General features: G+C 46.7%; 1 protein-coding gene across 1 annotated transcript in view; it reads left to right on the top strand.

The window, feature by feature from the left end:
* Positions 1 to 24389, top strand: part of CALCR (calcitonin receptor) — a 188758-nt gene that overhangs the window by 86084 nt on the left and 78285 nt on the right. Inside the window, exon 2 of the mRNA XM_072154324.1 lies at positions 9426 to 9508. Within this exon, the coding sequence (XP_072010425.1) occupies positions 9431 to 9508 (78 nt within the window). The 5' untranslated portion in view covers positions 9426 to 9430. The remainder of the gene's footprint in view (positions 1 to 9425; positions 9509 to 24389) is intronic.

Here is a 24389-nt window from a genome sequence, read left to right as displayed (position 1 = left end):
CCCTGTACTGTGACATCACTGTGTGTATTATCCTGTACTGTGACATCACTGTGTGTATTATCCCTGTACTGTGACATCACTGTGTGTGTTATCCCTTTACTGTGACATCACTGTGTGTATTATCCCTGTACTGTGACATCACTGTGTGTATTATCCTGTACTGTGACATCACTGTGTGTATTATCCCTGTACTGTGACATCACTGTGTGTGTTATCCCTTTACTGTGACATCACTGTGTGTGTTATCCCTGTACTGTGACATCACTGTGTGTGTTATCTCTGTACTGTGACATCACTGTGTGTATTATCTCTGTACTGTGACATCACTGTGTGTATTATCCCTGTACTGTGACATCACTGTGTGTATTTTCCCTCTACTGTGACATCACTGTATGTATTATCCCTATACTGTGACATCACTGTGTGTATTATCTCTGTACTGTGACATCACTGTGTGTATTATCCTTGTACTGTGACATCGCTGTGTGTATTATCCCTGTACTGTGACATCACTGTGTGTATTATCCCTGTACTGTGCCATCACTGTGTATATTATCCCTGTACTGTGACATCACTGTGTGTATTATCCCTGTACTGTGACATCACTGTGTGTATTATCCCTGTACTGTGATATTACTGTGTGTATTATCCCTGTACTGTGACATCACTGTGTGTATTATCCCTGTACTGTGACATCACTGTGTGTATTATCTCTGTACTGTGACATCACTGTGTGTATTATCCCTGTACTGTGACATCACTGTGTGTATTATCCCTGTACTGTGATATTACTGTGTGTATTACCCCTGTACTGTGACATCACTGTGTGTATTATCCCTGTACTGTGACATTTCTGTGTGTATTATCCCTGTACTGTGACATCACTGTGTATATTATCCCTGTACTGTGACATCACTGTGTGTATTATCCCTGTACTGTGACATCAATGTGTGTATTATCCCTGTACTGTGACATCACTGTGTGTATTATCCCTGTACTGTGACATCACTATGTGTATTATCTCTGTACTGTGCCATCACTGTGTGTATTATCCCTGTACTGTGACATCACTGTGTGTATTATCCTGTACTGTGACATCACTGTGTGTATTATCCTGTACTGTGACATCACTGTGTGTATTATCCCTGTACTGTGACATCACTGTGTGTGTTATCCCTGTACTGTGACATCACTGTGTGTGTTATCTCTGTACTGTGACATCACTGTGTGTGTTATCTCTGTACTGTGACATCACTGTGTGTATTATCTCTGTACTGTGACATCACTGTGTATTATCCCTGTACTGTGACATCACTGTGTGTATTTTCCCTGTACTGTGACATCACTGTATGAATTATCCCTATACTGTGACATCACTGTGTGTATTATCTCTGTACTGTGACATCACTGTGTGTATTATCTCTGTACTGTGACATCACTGTGTGTATTATCCCTGTACTGTGACATCACTGTGTGTATTATCCCTTTACTGTGACATCACTGTGTGTATTATCTCTGTACTGTGACATCACTGTGTGTGTTATCCCTGTACTGTGACATCACTGTGTGTATTATCCCTGTACTGTGACATCACTGTGTGTATTATCCCTGTACTGTGACATCACTGTGTGTATTCTCCCTGTACTGTGACATCACTGTGTGTATTATCCCTGTACTGTGACATCACTTTGTGTATTATCCCTGTACTGTGACATCACTGTGTGTATTATCTCTGTACTATGACATCACTGTGTGTATTATCCCTGTACTGTGACATCACTGTGTGTATTATCCCTGTACTGTGACATCACTGTGTGTATTATCCCTGTACTGTGACATCACTGTTTGTATTATCCCTGTACTGTGACATCACTGTGTGTATTATCCCTGTACTGTGACATCACTGTGTGTATTATCCCTGTCCTGTGACATCACTGTGTGTATTATCCCTGTCCTGTGACATCACTGTCAGTATTATCCCTGCAGCAGCTATAGAGCAGCAGTTTGGATACTTCAGTATTAGTTGGTTGTATGATGTTGTTGTGTTATTAATCCTCGCGCTCCTCGCCTCGTGTTGTTTACACAGTTTTAGTCGCTGGTGACTAATGACTCAAATTTGGGCAGTTCTTCAAGTTTCCCCTCTCCTGTAACTGACCGGTTTTAATTAAATTGTCTGCACTTCCCCCCTCCCCCCTTGCTGTGGATATGTCAGTCCCGGCCGAGGTGTTTACACATTTGTCATTGCACTAAAACCGTGATAAAACGTTTCGCTTAATGGCGCCGTTTGTTTCCAAGCTGTTTACTAAATTAATGGAAATGAAGGGAGCGATTTAGCATCTCGCTGAGTGCTGAGCCGGCGCAAAACTTCTGCAACCGATTGTAACACCAGAGCAAACTTAAGACTATGAATAATTAAAGGGGCGGTATGAGATTAGAACAATATGGCCGCTTCCCCCTCCGGTCCAATCACAACTCTCCCTTCCTGGACCCACTTATCACACTCCTTTATACATCACTGCTCTCATTTGTTCAAAACAGACTCCTCTTTTTCTTTTGACACTATGATTTTTTTTTTGTCTCTAATTTGCTCTCAATCCCATGATGCTGCAGCACATCACATACATATTTACATATTTTCAGTCTACATGGAAGGTCATCTACAGTCACCAACTTAGGGATATTGAGGGAGGAAGGCAGCAGGATCATTACTCCCCCCCCCCCCCCCCCGCCCCCATACAATTGGTTCTGAATAATTAAAGGGGTGGTTTAATGTGAGAGCAACTGTTCTCTAATCACAACTTTCCATTCCTGTACCCACCTATCACACTCTGCTCTTCCTTTATACTTATTGTTCTCCCATAGGCTTAAAAAAGTCTCCTTTTTTATTTGTACTCTATCATTCTTTTTTTTCTCTCTAATTAGCTCTCAATCCCATGATGCTGCAGCACATCAGACATATTTACATATTTCCAGTCTACATGGAAGGTCTACAGTCTCCATCTCATCTGGGGGAGGTATATTGAGGGAGGAAGACAGAATTCCCCCCCCCCCCCCAACATTGCTTTTGAATAATTAAAGGGGCGATAATCACAACTTTCCATCTCTTTACCCACCTATCACACTCTGCACTTCCTTTATACTCATTGCACTCTCATTGGCTTAAAAAAAACTCTTTTTTTTGAATTTTTGTAATTGGCTCTCAACCCCATGATGCTGCAGCACAGCATCACATGGCCGATTTAGAGAGCCATGCACATTTTCAGAGTACTAAGGAGGTCATCTTATGTCCCCAACTCATCTGTAGAAGAGAGATTGAAGCAGCAGGGTGATAAACTACCCACTAAGTCAGTGATGGGCAACCTTTTGAGCTAGGTGTGTCAAAATTCGCCAAAAAAACGAGCATAACTCGGGTGCTGTGTCACCTTTAGGAAAAACCTAATTTTGTAATAACATGTCCAGCAGCGGCCTCCCCTTATTAATAACATGTCCAGCAGCGGCCTCCCCTTATTAATAACATGTCCAGCAGCGGCCTCCCTTTACTACTAAAATACCCCTAGCGGCCTCCCTTTACTACTAAAATACCCCTAGCGGCCTCCCTTTACTACTAAAATACCCCTAGCTGCCTCCCTTTACTACTAAAATACCCCTAGAGGCCTCCCTTTACTACTAAAATACCCCTAGCGGCCTCCCTTTACTACTAAAATACCCCTAGCGCCCTCCCTTTACTACTAAAATACCCCTAGCGGCCTCCCTTTACTACTAAAATACCCCTAGCGCCCTCCCTTTACTACTAAAATATCCCTAGCGGCCTCCCTTTACTACTAAAATACCCCTAGCGGCCTCCCTTTACTACTAAAATACCCCTAGCGCCCTCCCTTTACTACTAAAATACCCGTAGAGCCCTCCCTTTACTACTAAAATACCCGTAGAGCCCTCCCTTTACTACTAAAATACCCCTAGCGCCCTCCCTTTACTACTAAAATACCCCTAGCGGCCTCCCTTTACTACTAAAATACCCCTAGCGGCCTCCCTTTACTACTAAAATACCCCTAGCGCCCTCCCTTTACTACTAAAATACCCGTAGAGCCCTCCCTTTACTACTAAAATACCCGTAGAGCCCTCCCTTTACTACTAAAATACCCCTAGCGGCCTCCCTTTACTACTAAAATACCCCTAGCGGCCTCCCTTTACTACTAAAATACCCCTAGCGGCCTCCCTTTACTACTAAAATACCCCTAGCGGCCTCCCTTTACTACTAAAATACCCCTAGCGCCCTCCCTTTACTACTAAAATACCCCTAGCGCCCTCCCTTTACTACTAAAATACCCCTAGCGGCCTCCCTTTACTACTAAAATACCCCTAGCGGCCTCCCTTTACTACTAAAATACCCCTAGCGGCCTCCCTTTACTACTAAAATACCCCTAGTGGCCTCCCTTTACTACTAAAATACCCCTAGCGCCCTCCCTTTACTACTAAAATACCCCTAGCGCCCTCCCTTTACTACTAAAAAACCCCTAGCGGTCTCCCTTTACTGTTAAAATACCCCTAGCGGCCTCCCTTTACTACTAAAATACCCCTAGCGGCCTCCCTTTACTATTAAAATACCCCTAGCGGCCTCCCTTTACTACTAAAATACCCCTAGTGGCCTCCCTTTACTACTAAAATACCCCTAGCGCCCTCCCTTTACTACTAAAATACCCCTAGTGGCCTCCCTTTACTACTAAAATACCCCTAGCGCCCTCCCTTTACTACTAAAATACCCCTAGCGCCCTCCCTTTACTACTAAAAAACCCCTAGCGGTCTCCCTTTACTGTTAAAATACCCCTAGCGGCCTCCCTTTACTACTAAAATACCCCTAGTGGCCTCCCTTTACTACTAAAATACCCCTAGCGCCCTCCCTTTACTACTAAAATACCCCTAGCGCCCTCCCTTTACTACTAAAAAACCCCTAGCGGTCTCCCTTTACTGTTAAAATACCCCTAGCGGCCTCCCTTTACTACTAAAATACCCCTAGCACTCTCCCTTTACTACTAAATTACCCCTAGCACCCTCCCTTTACTACTAAAATACCCCTAGCGCCCTCCCTTTAAATATAATATAATAATAAACTTACATACTTACCCAGTGATGTCTTCTTCCCTGTAGCTTTACTGCAGGCGGCTCGGCTCCTCCAGGTTGCACCGCGCGCCTCGGGTCACGTGACTGGCGTGATCTGACGTCAGGTCGCCTCAGTCACGTGACGAGCAGCGCGCATTGCAGCCTGGAGGAGCCGAGGAGTTGCAGAAGGTGGGCGGACCAACGCGGCGCCGGACAGGTAAGCAGGGGGCAGAAACACAGGGACGGGGCGGGACATTAACACAGGGGCAGCACATTACACAGGGACATTAACACAGGGGGAGCACATTGCACAGGGACAGAAACACAGGGACGGGGGCGGCGGGACATTAACATAGGGGTAGCACATTACACAGGGACATTAACACAGGGGCAGCACATTACACAGGGACATTAACACAGGGGCAGCACATTACACAGGGACATTAACACAGGGGGAGCACATTGCACAGGGACAGAAACACAGGGACGGGGGCGGCGGGACATTAACATAGGGGTAGCACATTACACAGGGAGGGGGGGGGGACAGCGGGCGCTGGGCGGCCGCGTGTCAGCAAAAATGACTACGCGTGTCATAGGTTCGCCATCACTGCACTAAGTGCTCACCTACCTTAGCATTAGCATCACATGACCATCCAGAACCAGTCTTTGCCAGGTCTAGGCGCACTGTAATCTCCTCTATCGATTTTCTTCATACAATAAGTATACAGTCAGGGAGGCTGTGAGCTCCTTCCTTATAACTGGAACTTGTGTAATTACTATTTACAGTGAAAATTCTGTTCCCTCTGAGTCTCTATCATTCTGAAAGATCTGAATTTACCTATAGAGAATGTTTAAAGGGACACTGTCACCAGATGTTACCCCATTAAACTATTACCCCAGGGGATGAAACATCATTTCTAGAATTCCCTCATTTATGTGAAAGCTCACCTGTTTACCTTCTTTGGCGTCATGTGATAATGAGCAGAGAAGAGTCAAATTTTACCTGCAAAAGTTTAGAGGCTGCAGGGCGAGAGTCACTTCGGACACTTCTATCTTCTGTTCTGTTGCACCTAGAAACATGGTGCTGGTGTCATATTAAAAATAATAATCTCAACTTTTAGATTGAGAAGACATAGTTTAAAATTCCCAACTATTCCTATAACTGCCTGTATGTCCAGTTCTGTAACCCACAGAAACACAAGAATGATGGGGATATGAAAGATGAGATCCTTATCTTTAATATGACACCAGCACCATGCTTCTCGGTATTGTAGAAATGTATATAATCTGAAGTAACACTCCCCATGCAGCCTCTAAACCTGACATCCCAGATAAAAAATATGACTCATCTCTGCTCATTGTCACATGACTTTGGAGATTTTTCATAGGTATATGGGCGAGATTTCCCATAAAAGGACCTGTGGGTGGTTAGATTCCCTTTTAAGTGAACACTTGTGTGCACCTTCCTGCAATTTTGTATCAAACTTCCCCATGGCCTTTTCCCAAAGGGACAATTGTTTTTTTGGGGGGGAGGGAGATGAGGGTAAAAATCGTTTTCTAAATTTCTTTATGTTTGTGTCAAATTCAGATTTTATTTGTGATTTGCCAAAAATGAATAAATTGTGCCATCAAAAAGTTTATACAGGCAGTCCCTGGGTTACGTACGGGATAGGTTCCATAGGTTTGTTCTTTAGTTGAATTTGTATGTAAGTCGGAACTGTATATTTTATGATTGTAGCTCCAAAAAAAAAAAGAATTTTGGAGTTCCTAAATTTTGGGCTGTAATGGGACCAAGGATTATCAATAAAGCTTCATTACAGACACCGTACAGCTGATCATTGCAGTCTGGGACTATAGTAACATCCAGAGACTTCACCAGAGGTCACAGGGGGCAGAGGGGTCCGTCTGTAACTAGGGGTCGTCTGTAATTCGGGTGTCCTTAAGTAGGGGACCGCTTGTACAATGATATCTCTGATTATCTTTCATCAGGAAATCCGCACATGACTCAGTTATGCTAAAATGAAGCTTTTGTTCTAAAGTTTCATACACGAGGGGCACGTAGAGGGAATCTGCAGAATTCGGATGTGATATTCCGGCTGGGGTTGTGCTGTGACTGTACATATTTTAATGTATGGGAGGGCGGCAGATTGATCCCCCCGGAGGGTTACTCACACTGGTATTAAGGCGGCTCGAGGTTAAATCTGATAACTCATTAGAATAAATTCCAATTTGCATCCTAAGATCTTCTCCCGTCCATGTTTTCCATCTTTACCCAAATGTTTCATCTTTTCGGTTTTGTTCTGATTTATTATTCTCTAGGAGAATAGGATTTGGGGCGTAATGGCTTCCAAATTGTTCTGCTCCCAAGGATATTTGCCTTTCATTTATAAGGAGATTCTACCAATCTGTGTTCTCTATACAGAGGTCATAGAGGAGAATGAATTAGATCAGTGGTCGCCGCCTGGTAGATCGCCATCTACTGGTAGACCTCCGTAGTGGGAAATTAGTAGTAGTTTGGGTAGTTCTGGTAGACCCATGTCACATTAGTGGATACCAGATTTATCAATGTCCCCTTATATAAAAGGGTTTTATATGTTACGGGAGTTTCGAGCTGACCTGCAAACTTCATGTTTGACATGTGACACGTGACACGTGAAAAGACATGTGACCCCATCCCTTGTCCCCAAGTAAATCCAATGCTGGATTCCATATTGGAAATGTTTAACCTCTTAATAGTAGCTAACAATCAAGACAACCCTACACTTGAATAGGCACTGCAGTTACCCAGTCTGGCCACTACACAGTGTATGGCGCCATCATTCTGTTTCCCACCACTGTATAGACTGTTGTCAGTACCAGCTGGTGGGTAAGAGAAGGTTAATGTGTTGGAACGTCACTGGAACGTCTGATATTTATGACCTGGACTGAGGATTGGCTATCAGTATCTAAGTCCCCGAAAACCTCTTCAATGATATTATGTGTAATACATGTAGCACTATATGGTGGTGTGTGTGGCACAGCTACCATTGTAACTTGCGGTGTATACTCGAGTGGCTGCTTCTGAGCATTTCATTACTGAGGGGAGGCTGCTGGGGATTTCATTAGTAAGGGGAGGCTGCTGGGGATTTCATTAGTAAGGGGAGGCTGCTGGCATTTCATTAGTAAGGGGAGGCTACTGGACATTTCATTCGTGGGGGAGGCTGCTGGGAATTTTATTAGTTGCGGAGGCTTTTGTGCATTTCACTATTTGTAGGAGGCTACTGAGCATTTCATTAGTGAGGAAAGGCTGCTGGGCATTATATTAGTGAGGGGAGGCTGCTGGACATTTCACAAGTTGGGGGTGACTGCTTGACATTTCGTTAGTGAGGGGAGTCTGCTGAGAGTTTCATTACTGGGGAGGCTGCTTGGCATTTCATTAGTGCGGGAGGCTGTTGGGAATTTCTTTAGTGAGGGGAGGCTGCTGGGAATTTCATTAGTGAGGGGAGTCTGCTGGGAATTTTATTAGTTGGGGAGGCTGCTGTGCATTTCACTATTTGTAGGAGGCTACTGGTCATTTCCTGGGTGAGGGGAGACTGCTGGACATTTCATTAGTGAGGGGAGGCTGCTGGGCATTTCATTAGTGGGGGAGGCTGCTGGGAATTTTATTAGTGAGGGGAGGCTGCTGGGAATTACATTAGTGAGGGGAGGCTGCTGGGAATTACATTAGTGAGGGGAGGCTGCTGGGAATTTTATTAGTTGGGGAGGCTGCTGTGCATTTTACTATTTGTAGGAGGCTACTGAGCATTTCATTGGTGAGGGGAGACTGCTGGACATTTCATTGGTGAGGGGAGACTGCTGGACATTTCATTGGTGAGGGGAGACTGCTGGACATTTCATTAGTGAGGGGAGGCTGCTGGGCATTTCATTAGTGGGGGAGGCTGCTGGGCATTTCACTAGTGAGGGGAGGCTGCTGGGCATTTCATTAGTGGGGGAGGCTGCTGGGCATTTCATTAGTGAGGGGAGGCTACTGGACATTTTATTAGTGAGGGGAGACTACTGGACATTTCATTACTGACGGGAGACTGCTGGACATTTCATTAGTGAGGAAAGGCTGATGGGCATTTCATTACTGTGACCAATGCAGTTCTCTCCTTAGGCTCATACTTTAGTCCAGTTTACCAAGTTTTTTGTGGTAAAATTAGGTCCTTTGTCTTATATTTGGGCGAGCTTATACTCGAGTATATGTAGAGGATCCAGCTGGGTAAAGGGACCAATAGGTGTGCACAAAAAAAAAACTTAATTAAGTTATTTTTATATTTCATATAGTTTTTGTGTTTTATTTTTTCCAGAAAAAATGAAATTTTCATTTCTTAAAGAAAGGATGGAGGAGAAGACGGATCACTGCTGCTTCTTACTCATTGTCCTTTTCATAGTAAGTATCACAAGGTCTACAATGCTGTATGAACGATCTCGCTGATGCTGATTTAGTGAGGCCAGAAGTCTCAAAGACTAAAGCTGCCGATAGACATGAGATGCATAGAGGCAGCATGGTCATACCTGGACCTCCTACTGCTCTTCCCTTTCCCCTCTCACAGCATCCTCTCACAGCATGAGATAACCTTCAGATAAGCTATGACCAATAAACTTTCTGTCTACTGCTCTTCTCACTCCCCTCTTACAGCATTAGCTGCTCCCCAATGTACAACATATGCCCAATAAGTTTTCTTCCCACTGTTCTTCACTTTCCCCTAGCACAGCATCCTCTCACAGCTTGAACTGTTCCCTAATGTGTGGCATATGTGCTCTGGACCAATTATCTTTCTCTGCACTGCTATTCTTTTTTTCCCTTCTCGCAGCGTCCCCTCACAGCATGAACTGTTATGTCAAATACACTGTATGAGCTCTGACAAGTACACTTCCTCCCTTTTTCCCCTCTCACAGCATCCTCTAACAGCACCAGCTACTTTCAGATCCTCCCACTGATTTTCTCTTCCCTTTCTAACATAACGAGATACTCCTCAATATACATCATATGTATCATAGCAATCATCCAGCTTTCTTCTCTCTGCCCTTCCCTTTCCCCTCTCACAGCATAGACTCACAGCATTAACTTTAACTCTTACAAAAATATATGTGAAACATTACTATGTAGGCAATGTCTAAAATGGCGTAAAAGTTGAAGGTTTGTACATATTATATTACTCAGTAAGGCCTGTAGTATATTCAATATAAAGAAAATGTGTGCTGGAGCATCATGAGAATGACAATAAGTTAAGAATCCCTGCTCATTAGTCTGCATTCACTTTTCTTCATTTCAATGATCTAGAATAACAATTCTCAGTGGTCTCTAGACTTTGTTTCCGTTTATGAAGCAATTTCTTGAAACGTCTTATAGCAAATATTTTCCCTTATGATTAATGCTCTGTTACTGGATTTATATACTAAGAATGTATCTTCTCCAAGGGAAGGTGGTGTATCCTCACACTGCTGTGCTCTTATGTCTCTACATTGTACTGCTCCACAGACCCTTCCCTCTTTTCTAATTGGCTGCTCAAATATTCAATCATAAGTCTGTTACAGCTTTTAATCATAAAAGGGGGGTGGGGGGCTGTGAAGCAACTGAATGTAGAGAGCACAGAACACAGCAGTGTGAGGACATACACTCAGCGCACTTTGAAAAGCTACAATCCTGGAATATAAATCAACATTTCTGAGTCCTTCTGCTGCTAATAATTAATAGCAGGTCAAAGGTCTGAGTACACATCTCTCCAGGGACAATACTTAACACTGGCTGCAGAGAGCACAGTGCGCAGCAGTGTGAGGACACGCCTCCAGTGTATTTGGAGATGCTACAATCCTGGAATGTAAATCCATATTTTATAGTCCTGTTGATACTAAAAATATACACAGAATTATGATTACACATCTCTTCTAGACATGACTGTCTGCAGTCTGTGTGATCAAAACTACTAATAGATTCCCTTTAATGTATGTTACTAGAAGTTAGAATCTAATTTCCTGAATACAATAATCTAGGTTTAACATTCTGGCTTTCCATAGCCACCACTAGAGGGAGCTTAAGAGCTGACCGAATTCTGATGCTGTGTTCCATCTAGTGGTGGCCACAGGCAACAACAGTTTATCATTTTTGAGCACCGATTTTGGATAAGCCGAGTTGCAACATGGAAATATAAACATGAAACACTTAAAGGGATCTTACAAAAGTTTTACTTATCACCTCTCAACACATTTTACCTTAGAAGGAATATTAATAATTAATAAATGGAAGTTGAGTAGAATCTGAAGGGGATTATTAGTTGTTTGGAAAGTCAGCAATTACTTAAGGATTAGAACAATAAAAGGAACGTGGCCGGAACTTTCCTCCCCTGCGAGATCCGTCTTATCAGTAATACAGATTAATTCATCAGATAGTCTTATTTATGTGAACACATCGGCGGCCGCAGTCCTCTCCCGGCTTCCCTGTTATGTCCCAAGGTTACTTAAAAGTCAACCTGATTCTAAATGCAAATTAAGAAAAAAATATAGTATGGGCATAGCTCCCATTTCCAGAGAGTGACAGCTCGCAGTCAGTGTCAGACATGCTCAGCTGGTGGGAGCCCCCAGTGGAAGCAAGATGGTGGGGGCCCTGGGGCACACGCCCTGGGAGCCCTGCCTGTAATCCGGCCCTGAGCAGAACCAGGCCAAACATTGTGGGTTCTGGTTCTCAAACCAGAACTAAGGCCACAAGTTCGGGTTCTGCTCAACCCCCCCACCGTTAAGACCCGTAATAGCAGTTCTTAACTCTTCAAAGGAAATCTACCGCCAGGATGGACGATTGTAAACCAAGGACATTGACATACTGGTGTGTACCCCCTCTGTTAGGATCTGCTTTTCTTTTAGCTTCTTATGACCTTGTTTTTACAAAAAAAGGCTTTAAAATTTATGCAAATGAGCCGGAGGGGCTCTGGGCTCTGGGCTCCATAACTGCTAATTGAACCTGGAGCCTCTCAGGCTCATTTACATCTTTTTTTTTCCTAAAAACGAAGCCATAAGCAGCTCTAAGAAGATCGGATCCTGCCAGAAGGGGAGCACACCAGTATGTCAGTGTGCTTGGTTTACAATCCTTCATCCTGGTGGTAGATTTTCTTTTAAATGCCCCTTGCAAAGTGACGATCCACAGTAAAATGGCAGGGTGCATGCACCACTGGATTAAGCATTGAGGTTAAGGTTCGATACCTGAACTGAACTCGGCTGAACCCAAACCTTAATGGGTCTGCTCATCCCTACTTGTATGGTCCAAGGTGCTCGAAGATCCTTTTGCCCCAACCTTCCATTCCACTGTACGTCTTATCTAGCTATATCACATGGGTTGTACCAGCTTCCTCTATACCAGTGGTGGTGAGCCTATGGCATGGGTGCTAGAGGTGGCACTCAGAGCCCACTCTGTGGGTTCCTGGGACTGCAGGGAGAGTGAGAAATTGTGGACAGGGTCAGATTATTATTTGGGCTTTTTGGGCTCTTTCTTTTGGGCCACACCTGTTCGAGGGGCCTGGAGAGGAACTACAGCGATGATACGATCTTCCCCTTCCAATAAGTTACAGATTTTGATGGATTTTGATATTAGATAATATTATATTTGGGGAATTTAATTCTATAATTTCCTTGTATTTTTGGCAAAATGTTATTTTCTTCTCTGTCGGTTGTGCCACAAACTTAAGCAATCCCGACATGAGATCTGACATTGCTGTTGGGATTTGTAGATTTGTCCGGTTTTGTCAGGCGCCGTCCTGCCTCTAACTCAGCTCCCTGGATGATGTGCAGTCAAGCTGTAAAATGTCTCTCACATTGATCTTTCAGACCGATAAGGCTCCGCCGTTTCCCGCTGCACATACACGGTACCAGTGTAGACCCGACAAAGCCTCAATTATATGGTAATAAGAAACATTTTCAGATGGAGATATTGGAATCCATATTGGACTCTGTTTTGGAGTCCCAAAACAGAAAAAGCTAAATTAAGTATGCATATACTCGACTATAAGCTGACCCAAGTATTAGCCGAGGCCCCTAATTTTACCACAAAAACCTATATTTTTTTTTACTCCAGTATAAGCCGAGTTTGGGGTTTCAGCACATTTTTTTGTGCTGAAAAACTAGGCTTATACTCGAGTATATATGGGTATATTTTCTAAAACCTTGTGGTCTTCTAACTCTCAATTGCTCCTATCAGAGCATTGCTGGTGTCTTTGGTCTTTGGCATTGCGTTATGTGCACATCAGAATGCAGCAGACCAGCAAACTGCCCAAACGCCTGCTTTTATGGAGGTGGTCACACCTTCTGATGATCAATTATTCAAAGGCATTTAATAAGAAAAATCTGGCAGCTACTTACCTATGCAAACAGTAAATAGGTAAATATCTTTTACTCTTTTTTGCATATTGGCCTAGTTTTTGTAATGATTTCCCTATCTATTGTGTGTTGCTTTCTATCTGAGGCTGGAATTTCCATATGATTAAAATAGATCTTATATATATATATAAAAATCTACCTATAGTAAGGAAGACGAACCTCTGTATGTGAAAGACGCTGCTCAGGATTAAGTCAGTTCTGATATTGATAACATATTGTACATTATATAGTTACAGAACTTGTGTGTTTTCAGATTTTGCTGTAACCTCATAGGATGTACCCGTCTATGTTATTTCTTTCAATACCTCTCCTATGCTGATGACATACAGATCTATACCTTTGGCCTAGAAATCATCTCTCTTCTAGCCAAAATTCCAGAATGTCTATGAGCCGTGTCCACCTTCTTCACTTCCCGTTTTCTGAAACTGGATAAAACGGGACTCATAGGGGCTCATTTACTTACTGTCGCGATCCCCCCGGGCGTTGTCCGACCAGGATTCGGGTCTGCTGGGATTCACTAAGGTCGTGCACCCGATATCCAGTAGGTGTGGCTGCTGCGCCGAGGTCCGCCGGAGTTCACCTGCTTCTTCCTGGTGCATGTGAGTGCTTGATCTTGTGACACATTTCGTTAAATTCTGCGTTTTCTCCGAAGGCCACATCCCCCCCCCTCCCGTTTTCTGTTGCGTGAAAGCCAAAATCTGATCGCGTGCACCAAAATCCCGGCGGAATTCAGCGTTAAATGGAAAAATTCGGGAAACCCGGCAAAGGTGCGGACGCAGAGCCCTTAGTAAATGAGCCCCATAATCTTTCATCCACATCAGACCTAAACTTTCTTGACTCCCCACTCCCAAACGTTTACTGCCTTTATATAATCTTTGACTCCTCTAAGCTTCATGTCAAGGTCCTCATTACAACCTGCCACCTCCAAGATCATCTCGTGCATACAACCCTTCCTCAATCCAGAGTCTACAGAACTACTAGTCCATGTCCTCATCATCTCCCGCTTAGACTACTGCAACATTCTTCTCTGTGGTCTCCCAGATCACTCTGTAACATCTCTCCAATCCATCCTCAACTCTGCTGCCCGGCTCATCCATCTGTCTCCTCTCTTCTCCTCTGCCTCCTCTCTGCTGCCGGCTCATCCATCCGTCTCCTGGCTTTTCCTCTGCCTCCTCTCTGCTGCCCGGCTCATACATCTGTCTCCTGGCTTTTCCTCTGCCTCCTTTCTGCTGCCTGGCTCATCCATCTGTCTCCTGGCTTCTCCTCTGTCTCCTCTCTGCTGCCCGGCTCATACATCTGTCTCCTGGCTTCTCCTCTGCCTCCTCTCTGCTGCCCGGCTCATCCATCTGTCTCCTCTCTTCTCCTCTGCCTCTCCTCTCTGCTGTCGGCTCATACATCTGTCTCCTGGCTTCTCCTTTGCCTCCTCTCTGCTGCCGGCTCATCCATCCGTCTCCTGGCTTCTCCTCTGCCTCTCCTCTCTGCTGCCGGCTCATCCATCTGTCTCCTGGCTTCTCCTCTGCCTCTCCTCTCTGCTGCCCGGCTCATCCATCTGTCGCCTCGCTTCTCCTCTGCCTCTCCTCTCTGCTGCCGGCTCATCCATCTGTCTCCTGGCTTCTCCTCTGCCTCTCCTCTCTGCTGCCGGCTCATCCATCTGTCTCCTGGCTTCTCCTCTGCCTCTCCTCTCTGCTGCCCGGCTCATCCATCTGTCTCCTCGCTTCTCCTCTGCCTCCTCTCTGCTGCCCGGCTCATCCATCTGTCTCCTCGCTTCTCCTCTGCCTCTCCTCTCTGCTGCCGGCTCATCCATCTGTCTCCTCGCTTCTCCTCTGCCTCTCCTCTCTGCTGCCGGCTCATCCCTCTGTCTCCTGGCTTCTCCTCTGCCTCTCCTCTCTGCTGCCCGGCTCATCCATCTGTCTCCTGGCTTCTCCTCTGCCTCTCCTCTCTGCTGCCGGCTCATCCATCTGTCTCCTGGCTTCTCCTCTGCCTCTCCTCTCTGCTGCCCGGCTCATCCATCTGTCGCCTCGCTTCTCCTCTGCCTCTCCTCTCTGCTGCCGGCTCATCCATCTGTCTCCTGGCTTCTCCTCTGCCTCTCCTCTCTGCTGCCCGGCTCATCCATCTGTCGCCTCGCTTCTCCTCTGCCTCTCCTCTCTGCTGCCAGCTCATCCATCTGTCTCCTGGCTTCTCCTCTGCCTCTCCTCTCTGCTGCCGGCTCATCCATCTGTCTCCTGGCTTCTCCTCTGCCTCTCCTCTCTGCTGCCCGGCTCATCCATCTGTCTCCTCGCTTCTCCTCTGCCTCCTCTCTGCTGCCCGGCTCATCCATCTGTCTCCTCGCTTCTCCTCTGCCTCTCCTCTCTGCTGCCGGCTCATCCATCTGTCTCCTTGCTTCTCCTCTGCCTCTCCTCTCTGCTGCCGGCTCATCCCTCTGTCTCCTGGCTTCTCCTCTGCCTCTCCTCTCTGCTGCCCGGCTCATCCATCTGTCTCCTGGCTTCTCCTCTGCCTCTCCTCTCTGCTGCCGGCTCATCCATCTGTCTCCTGGCTTCTCCTCTGCCTCTCCTCTCTGCTGCCCGGCTCATCCATCTGTCGCCTCGCTTCTCCTCTGCCTCTCCTCTCTGCTGCCGGCTCATCCATCTGTCTCCTGGCTTCTCCTCTGCCTCTCCTCTCTGCTGCCGGCTCATCCATCTGTCTCCTGGCTTCTCCTCTGCCTCTCCTCTCTGCTGCCCGGCTCATCCATCTGTCTCCTCGCTTCTCCTCTGCCTCCTCTCTGCTGCCCGGCTCATCCATCTGTCTCCTCGCTTCTCCTCTGCCTCTCCTCTCTGCTGCCGGCTCATCCATCTGTCTCCTCGCTTCTCCTCTGCCTCTCCTCTCTGCTGCCGGCTCATCCCTCTGTCTCCTGGCTTCTCCTCTGCCTCTCCTCTCTGCTGCCCGGCTCATCCATCTGTCTCCTGGCTTCTCCTCTGCCTTCTCTCTGCTGCCGGCTCATCCATCTGTCTCCTCTCTTCTCCTCTGCCTCCTCTCTGCTGCCCGGCTCATCCATCCGTCTCCTCTCTTCTCCTCTGCCTCCTCTCTGCCAGTCTCTAAACCCATTGCACAGCAAATTCAGTTAAAATACTAACCCTAACCATGACCTACAAAGCCGTCCACAACATGTCCCCTCCATATATCTCCGACCTAATCAGCCAATACCGTCCCACACATAATCTCCGCTCCTCACAGGACCTTCAGCTTCACTCTATTACCATCCTTTCTTCTCATAACAATCTCCAGGACTTCTCCCGTGCTTCCCCCATACTCCGGAACTCTCTACCAAAATGTGTCAGACTGTCCCCCACTTTCCAAACCTTCAAACGTTACCTGAAGTCCCACCTGTCCAGAATCTACAACACACAATAACTGCTCTGCTCCCGCACCTGGTGTCTCTATCCCCCTCCCATATAGATTGTGAGCCCTCAGGGCAGGGTCCTCCTCCTACTTTTCTCCTGATCTCTATAGTTTTTGTATTTTGTACTTGTATTTGTTCTTGTCTTAATGTAATGTATGTGACCCTCTTACTGATTGTACAGCACCAGGGAAGTAATGAGGCCCTATGGATAAATAATAATAACTATCTTCCTACCTATACAACCTCTATACTATAGGAAATGTGTCTGTATATGATACTGTGTCTTCACTAACCTTTCTTTCTCCTCCATGGGAGCGGCTGACAAGACACTAATGGTTGTGGCTTAGTGGTCGTATGTATGACGTCATTTACTTGGCTTTTTAGGAGTGACATCATATGTACGGCTGCTAAACTGCTGCATATCTCATCCCGCAACTGCTCTGATACCAGATATCTAGGATCTCAGCGTCTATGCCATATGATTATAGTTATGTTATATGCAGAAATAAAGAAACTGTTATATATATACAGCCGGTCCCCTACTTAAGAACACCTGACTTACATACGGCCCCAAGTTACAGACGGGCCTCTGGGTGTTGGTAATTTATTGTACTTTATCCTTAGGCTACAATAATCAGCTATAACAATTATCAAAGGCGTCTGTAATGAAGCTTTAGTGTTAATCCTGGTTCTTATGACAACCCAACATTTTTAAAATCCAATTGTCACAGAGACCAAAAAAAATTTGACTTTGGTTAAAATTATAAAGTATACAGTTCCGACTTACATACAAACTCAACTTAAGAACAAACCAGCAGAACCTATCCTGTACGTAACCCGGGGACTGCCTGTATATATATTTGATTGAATAATAATATTATATTTTTTGATGGCTAAAATCTATCTTTGTATTATCTAGGTTTTATTTACTTATCTTATATCAACTGCAGAGCATCTCATCTCTCCCCACCAGTCACCAGATTTTACCGTGTGTTACATATACAAAGAAAATAAGACTTTACAGAGCAACTTGTACAATGACCACATCTCTACCTGCCCCGACCTCAGCTTGTACACTGACCACATCTCTACCTGCGCTGACCTCAGCTTGTACACTGACCACATCTCTGCCTGCCCTGACCTCAGCTTGTACACTGACCACATCTCTACCTGCTCTGACCTCAGCTTGTACACTGACCACATCTCTACCTGCCCCGACCTCAGCTTGTACACTGACCACATCTCTACCTGCCCCGACCTCAGCTTGTACACTGACCACATCTCTACCTGCCCCGACCTCAGCTTGTACACTGACCACATCTCTACCTGCCCCGACCTCAGCTTGTACACTGACCACATCTCTACCTGCCCCGACCTCAGCTTGTACACTGACCACATCTCTGCCTGTTCTAACCTCAGCTTGTACACTGACCACATCTCTACCTGCCCCGACCTCAGCTTGTACACTGACCACATCTCTACCTGCCCTGACCTCAGCTTGTACAATGACCACATCTCTACCTGTCCCGACCTCAGCTTGTACACTGACCACATCTCTACCTGCCTTGACCTCAGCTTGTACACTGACCACATCTCTGCCTGTTCTAACCTCAGCTTGTACACTGACCACATCTCTACCTGCCCTGACCTCAGCTTGTACAATGACCACATCTCTACCTGCCCTGACCTCAGCTTGTACACTGACCACATCTCTGCCTGTCCTGACCTCAGCTTGTACACTGACCACAACTCTGCCTGCCCTGACCTCAGCTTGTACAATGACCACATTTATACCTGCCCTGACCTCAGCTTGTACACTAACCACATCTCTACCTGCTCTGACCTCAGCTTGTACAATGACCACATCTCTACCTGCCCCGACCTCAGCTTGTATACTGACCACATCTCTGCCTGCCCTGACCTCAGATTGTACACTGACCACATCTCTACCTGCCCTGACTTCAGCTTGTATACTGACCACATTTCTGCCTGCCCTGACCTCAGCTTGTACACTGACCACATTGCTACCTGCCCTGACCTCAGCTTGTACACTGACCACATCTCTGCCTGTTCTGACCTCAGCTTGTACACTGACCATATCTCTGTATATCCTGACCTCAGCTTGTACACTGACCACATTTCCTTATGTCCTGACCTCAGATTGTACACTGACCACATCTCCTTATGTCCTGACCTCAGATTGTACACTGACCACATCTCTGCTTGTCTGACCTCAGCTTGTACACTGACCACAACTCTGCCTGTTCTAACCTCAGCTTGTACACTGACCACATTTCTACCTGCCCTGACCTCAGCTTGTATACTGACCACATCTCTGCCTGCCCTGACCTCAGCTTGTACACTGACCACATCTCCGTATGTCCTGACCTCAGCTTGTACACTGACCACATCTCTGCCTGCCCTGACCTCAGCTTGTACACTGACCACATCTCTGCCTGCCCTGACCTCAGCTTGTACACTGACCACATCTCCGTATGTCCTGACCTCAGCTTGTACACTGACCACATCTCCGTATGTCCTGACCTCAGCTTGTACACTGACCACATCTCTGCCTGCCCTGACCTCAGCTTGTACACTGACCACATCTCTGCCTGCCCTGACCTCAGCTTGTACACTAACCACATCTCCGTATGTCCTGACCTCAGCTTGTACACTGACCACATCTCTGACTGCCCTGACCTCAGCTTGTACACTGACCACATATCTGCCTGCCCTGACCTCAGCTTGTACACTGACCACATCTCTGCCTGCCCTGACCTCAGCTTGTACACTGACCACATCTCTGCCTGCCCGGAACTCAGCTTGTACACTGACCACATCTCTACCTGCCCTGACCTCAGCTTGTACACTGACCACATCTCTACCTGCCCTGACCTCAGCTTGTACACTGACCACATCTCTGCCTGCCCTGAACTCAGCTTGTACACTGACCACATCTCTGCCTGCCCTGACCTCAGCTTGTACACTGACCACATCTCTGCCTGCCCTGACCTCAGCTTGTACACTAACCACATCTCCGTATGTCCTGACCTCAGCTTGTACACTTACCACATCTCTGCCTGCCCTGACCTCAGCTTGTATACTGACCACATCTCTACCTGCCCTGACCTCAGCTTGTACACTGACCACATCTCTGCCTGCCCTGACCTCAGCTTGTACACTGACCACATCTCTACCTGCCCCGACCTCAGCTTGTACACTGACCACATCTCTACCTGCCCCGACCTCAGCTTGTACACTGACCTCATCTCTACCTGCCCCGACCTCAGCTTGTACACTGACCACATCTCTACCTGCCCCGACCTCAGCTTGTACACTGACCACATCTCTGCCTGTTCTAACCTCAGCTTGTACACTGACCACATCTCTACCTGCCCCGACCTCAGCTTGTACACTGACCACATCTCTACCTGCCCTGACCTCAGCTTGTACAATGACCACATCTCTACCTGTCCCGACCTCAGCTTGTACACTGACTACATCTCTGCCTGTTCTAACCTCAGCTTGTACACTGATCACATCTCTACCTGCCCTGACCTCAGCTTGTACAATGACCACATCTCTACCTGCCCCGACCTCAGCTTGTACACTGACCACATCTCTGCATGTCCTGACCTCAGCTTGTACACTGACCACATCTCTGCCTGTCCTGACCTCAGCTTGTACACTGACCACAACTCTGCCTGCCCTGACCTCAGCTTGTACACTGACCACATCTCTGCTTGCCCTGACCTCAGCTTGTACACTGACCACATCTCTGCCTGCCCTGACCTCAGCTTGTACACTGACCACATCTCCGTATGTCCTGACCTCAGATTGTACACTGACCACATCTCCGTATGTCCTGACATCAGCTTGTACACTGACCACATCTCTGCCTGCCCTGACCTCAGCTTGTACACTGACCACATCTCTGCCTGCCCTGACCTCAGCTTGTACACTGACCACATCTCCGTATGTCCTGACCTCAGCTTGTACACTGACCACATCTCTGCCTGCCCTGACCTCAGCTTGTACACTGACCACATCTCTGCCTGCCCTGACCTCAGCTTGTACACTGACCACATCTCTGCCTGCCCTGACCTCAGCTTGTACACTGACCACATCTCTGCCTGCCCTGACCTCAGCTTGTACACTGACCACATCTCTGCCTGCCCTGAACTCAGCTTGTACACTGACCACATCTCTACCTGCCCTGACCTCAGCTTGTACACTGACCACATCTCTGCCTGCCCTGACCTCAGCTTGTACACTGACCACATCTCTGCCTGCCCTGAACTCAGCTTGTACACTGACCACATCTCTGCCTGCCCTGACCTCAGCTTGTACACTGACCACATCTCTGCCTGCCCTGACCTCAGCTTGTACACTAACCACATCTCCGTATGTCCTGACCTCAGCTTGTACACTGACCACATCTCTGCCTGCCCTGACCTCAGCTTGTACACTGACCACATCTCCGTATGTCCTGACCTCAGCTTGTACACTGACCACATCTCTGCCTGCCCCGACCTCAGCTTGTACACTGACCACATCTCTGCCTGCCCTCAACTCAGCTTGTACACTGACCACATCTCTGCCTGCTCTGACCTCAGCTTGTACACTCACCACTGGCTATCCCTTCGGTGCCACTTACTAGCCTCTCCATCTAGGAAAGCCGCCTTTACCTACCTGTCTATCAGTGAATATCCATCATCTATCTATCTATCTATCTATCTATCTACAGAATCTATTTCTATTTTATCTAATGTCTATAAACTAGCTTTCATTTTGCTTACTTTTTATCTACTAGTCGGTTCTCTAAGCCAAAACATTAGTTCAGTGATTTCTCATTAAAATAATGGATTAACACTAAAATGCCCCTTTGCATTCCTTGGTATTTCCCTCCATCATATAATGTGACGTCTGGGTATGCTGCCAGCTGCCCTGCAGTACAAATAGAAGAAACCTATCCATTTATAATGTGACCCCGGTGCTCTCTGTACAATGCACTTGCCATGATAATGTCTCATCTCCTCACATTGTGTCACTTCTCTCTACTCCCGAGACATTGAATGACAATTTTCCAGCTACTGTAGAATGACATAGATTTAATTACAAACTATTTGCATTCATGTATGGATCCCTGCCTCCTGCCATAGTAAGTACATTGTTAGTAGGGTCCAGTGCAGGGGCATAACTACAGTGTCCGCGGCCACAGAAGCTGCTAAGGGGCCTGCAGTGTCAGGGGGCCCCATGTCATCCGACCTGACACACTAAAGAGTGGAGGATGGGCATTGTTATATACATATTATGCTGCACATTGTACAGTATGATATGTATATAACATATATGTGATGTTTATATATCGTATATATGAGGGGTATATGCTGTATGTGTATATGATGTATGTCTGTGTATATACTGTACGGGGCACATTTACTTACCCGGTCCTGATGCGATCCAGCGGCGGGTTCTCCGTCGGGGATTCGGGTCTTCCGGTGAAGGTAGGTGTCACTGCTGCGCTGAAGTCCGCCGGAGTTCACCATCCTATCCTGGGTGCGTGTCAAGCGACACATTTTTTTAAAATACTGCGGTTTTTCCGAATCTGTCAGGTTTTCCGACGGCCACGTCCCCCGATTTCCGGCGCATGCATGCCGGAGGCGATGCGCCACAATATGATCGCGGGCGCTAAAAACGCGGAGCAATTTGGCACAAGCTGGTAATTTTCGGGAAACCCGACGAAAAAGAGCGATTCGGGCCCTTAGTAAATGACCTCCTATGTGTGTATATATGCTGTACCTTTGTATATGACACTGTGGGGGTCATTTACTAAGGGCCCGATTCGCGTTTTCCCGACGTGTTACCCGAATATTTCCGATTTGTGCCTATTTCCCCTGTATTGCCTCGGGATTTTGGTGCACACGATCCGATTGTGGTGCATCGGCATGCACGCAACGGAAATCGGGGGGCGCGGCCGAGCAAAAACCCGACGGATTCGTGAAAAACCGCCGCGTTTAAAAAAAGAAATGTGTCACTTGGGACGCGCTTACCTTCACTTGGTCCGGCCCGGTGAACTCCAGTGCGTTCAGATGCTTTTCAGCGCAGCAGCGCCACCTGGTGGACGGCGGAGGAACTACCTTGATGAATCCCGTCAGAATCCAGCGCAGAGAACGCTCCGCTGGATCGCGAACAGGCCGGGTAAGTAAATCTGCCCCTGTATGTGTGTATATGCTCTATATGAGTGTATAAATCTGTGATTGTAACTCGCATGTGTAAGTTTACAAATATGTATATTTTTTAAGTGGGATAGGGGGCCCCATTCAGAAGCTGCTATGGGGCCCTGCCCCTCCTAGTTATGCCCTTGGTCCAGTGGGTGTGCAGCTGGCCTGGCTAGAATATCCTCTTTAATTTTATAAGCTTGGGGTAGGTACAATTGGGGCAATAAACTACAACTGTCTAAAAGTTAGATGGTGCATCCTGTAGAATCTTAAACTGCGCCACCACAAAGTGTCAAATAGTTGATAGTAAACCTGTCATAAAAAGTACTTTTATTATTTCTGCAATTTCCAAGAAACTCCCATTTGAATCCATATGCTAATGAGGCAGTAGGTGCACTCAGGATACATCCTCCGCACTAGGAGCACTTGGACCACTACTCTCACACCAGAAAGGCAGGAGATTTGTCTGGTGAGAAGTATGGGGCTACATTGCAGAAAAGGGACATGATGTAGGGGGGAATAGCAAGACTTTTGGTGCTGAGCACACCAACTGCCTCATCAGTAATGAAAGAAGCAGAAGCCCAGCACCAGTGGAGATCTTCTTAAAATCTTTTTTTTCTTTATTTCCTCATTTAAAAGCCTTAAAGACATATTCATTAACCATGTTGATGAGTTTCTACAACAGTCCTTAGGCATCACCACCTCATTAGCATACAGATTAAACTGGGAATATCGTGGGAATAGCATAATGTACAGGGGGATATGTTGGGGATCACAGTATATTTCTCTACAACCTGCTGCTGCCTGATTATAACACTAATTACCCTGATTTTAACCAATTAAAACTTGGTATATATGAAGAAGTTACCAATTTTCTTGAAACTGTGGGAGACCCAGGGCCGGCGCCAACACTGGGCTTACCTGAGAAAGTACCAGGGCCCAGAGCTGCTGGGGGTCCACTTAAGGGCACATTCACATGGCCGTCTGCGGGGACGTACATGCGGCCGCAAATTTGCGGCCGCATGTACGTCCCCATAGACGGCAATAGCGGCGCGGCGCAGATGCGGTGCCACACATGTGTGGCACCGATCCGGCCCGCACACCGCAAAAAGATAGAGCATGCTCTATCTTTTGGCGTGTGTGCGGCCGTGCGCCGCTATTCTCTATGGAGGGAGGAGGGGCTGCCTCCTCCTCCTCTCCAGCACACGGCGGTATGCCCGCACGGCGGGCATACCGCTGTGTGAATGTACCCTAAGGCTGTACATAAGGAATCCATGAGGGTGAGGGGGACTTTATATAAAATATCCATA

The sequence above is a fragment of the Engystomops pustulosus genome, chromosome 5 (genome assembly GCF_040894005.1).
Source record: "Engystomops pustulosus chromosome 5, aEngPut4.maternal, whole genome shotgun sequence".
In the NCBI taxonomy this organism is placed as follows: Eukaryota; Metazoa; Chordata; class Amphibia; order Anura; family Leptodactylidae; genus Engystomops; species Engystomops pustulosus.
This window is presented reverse-complemented; position numbering and strand designations above follow the sequence as displayed.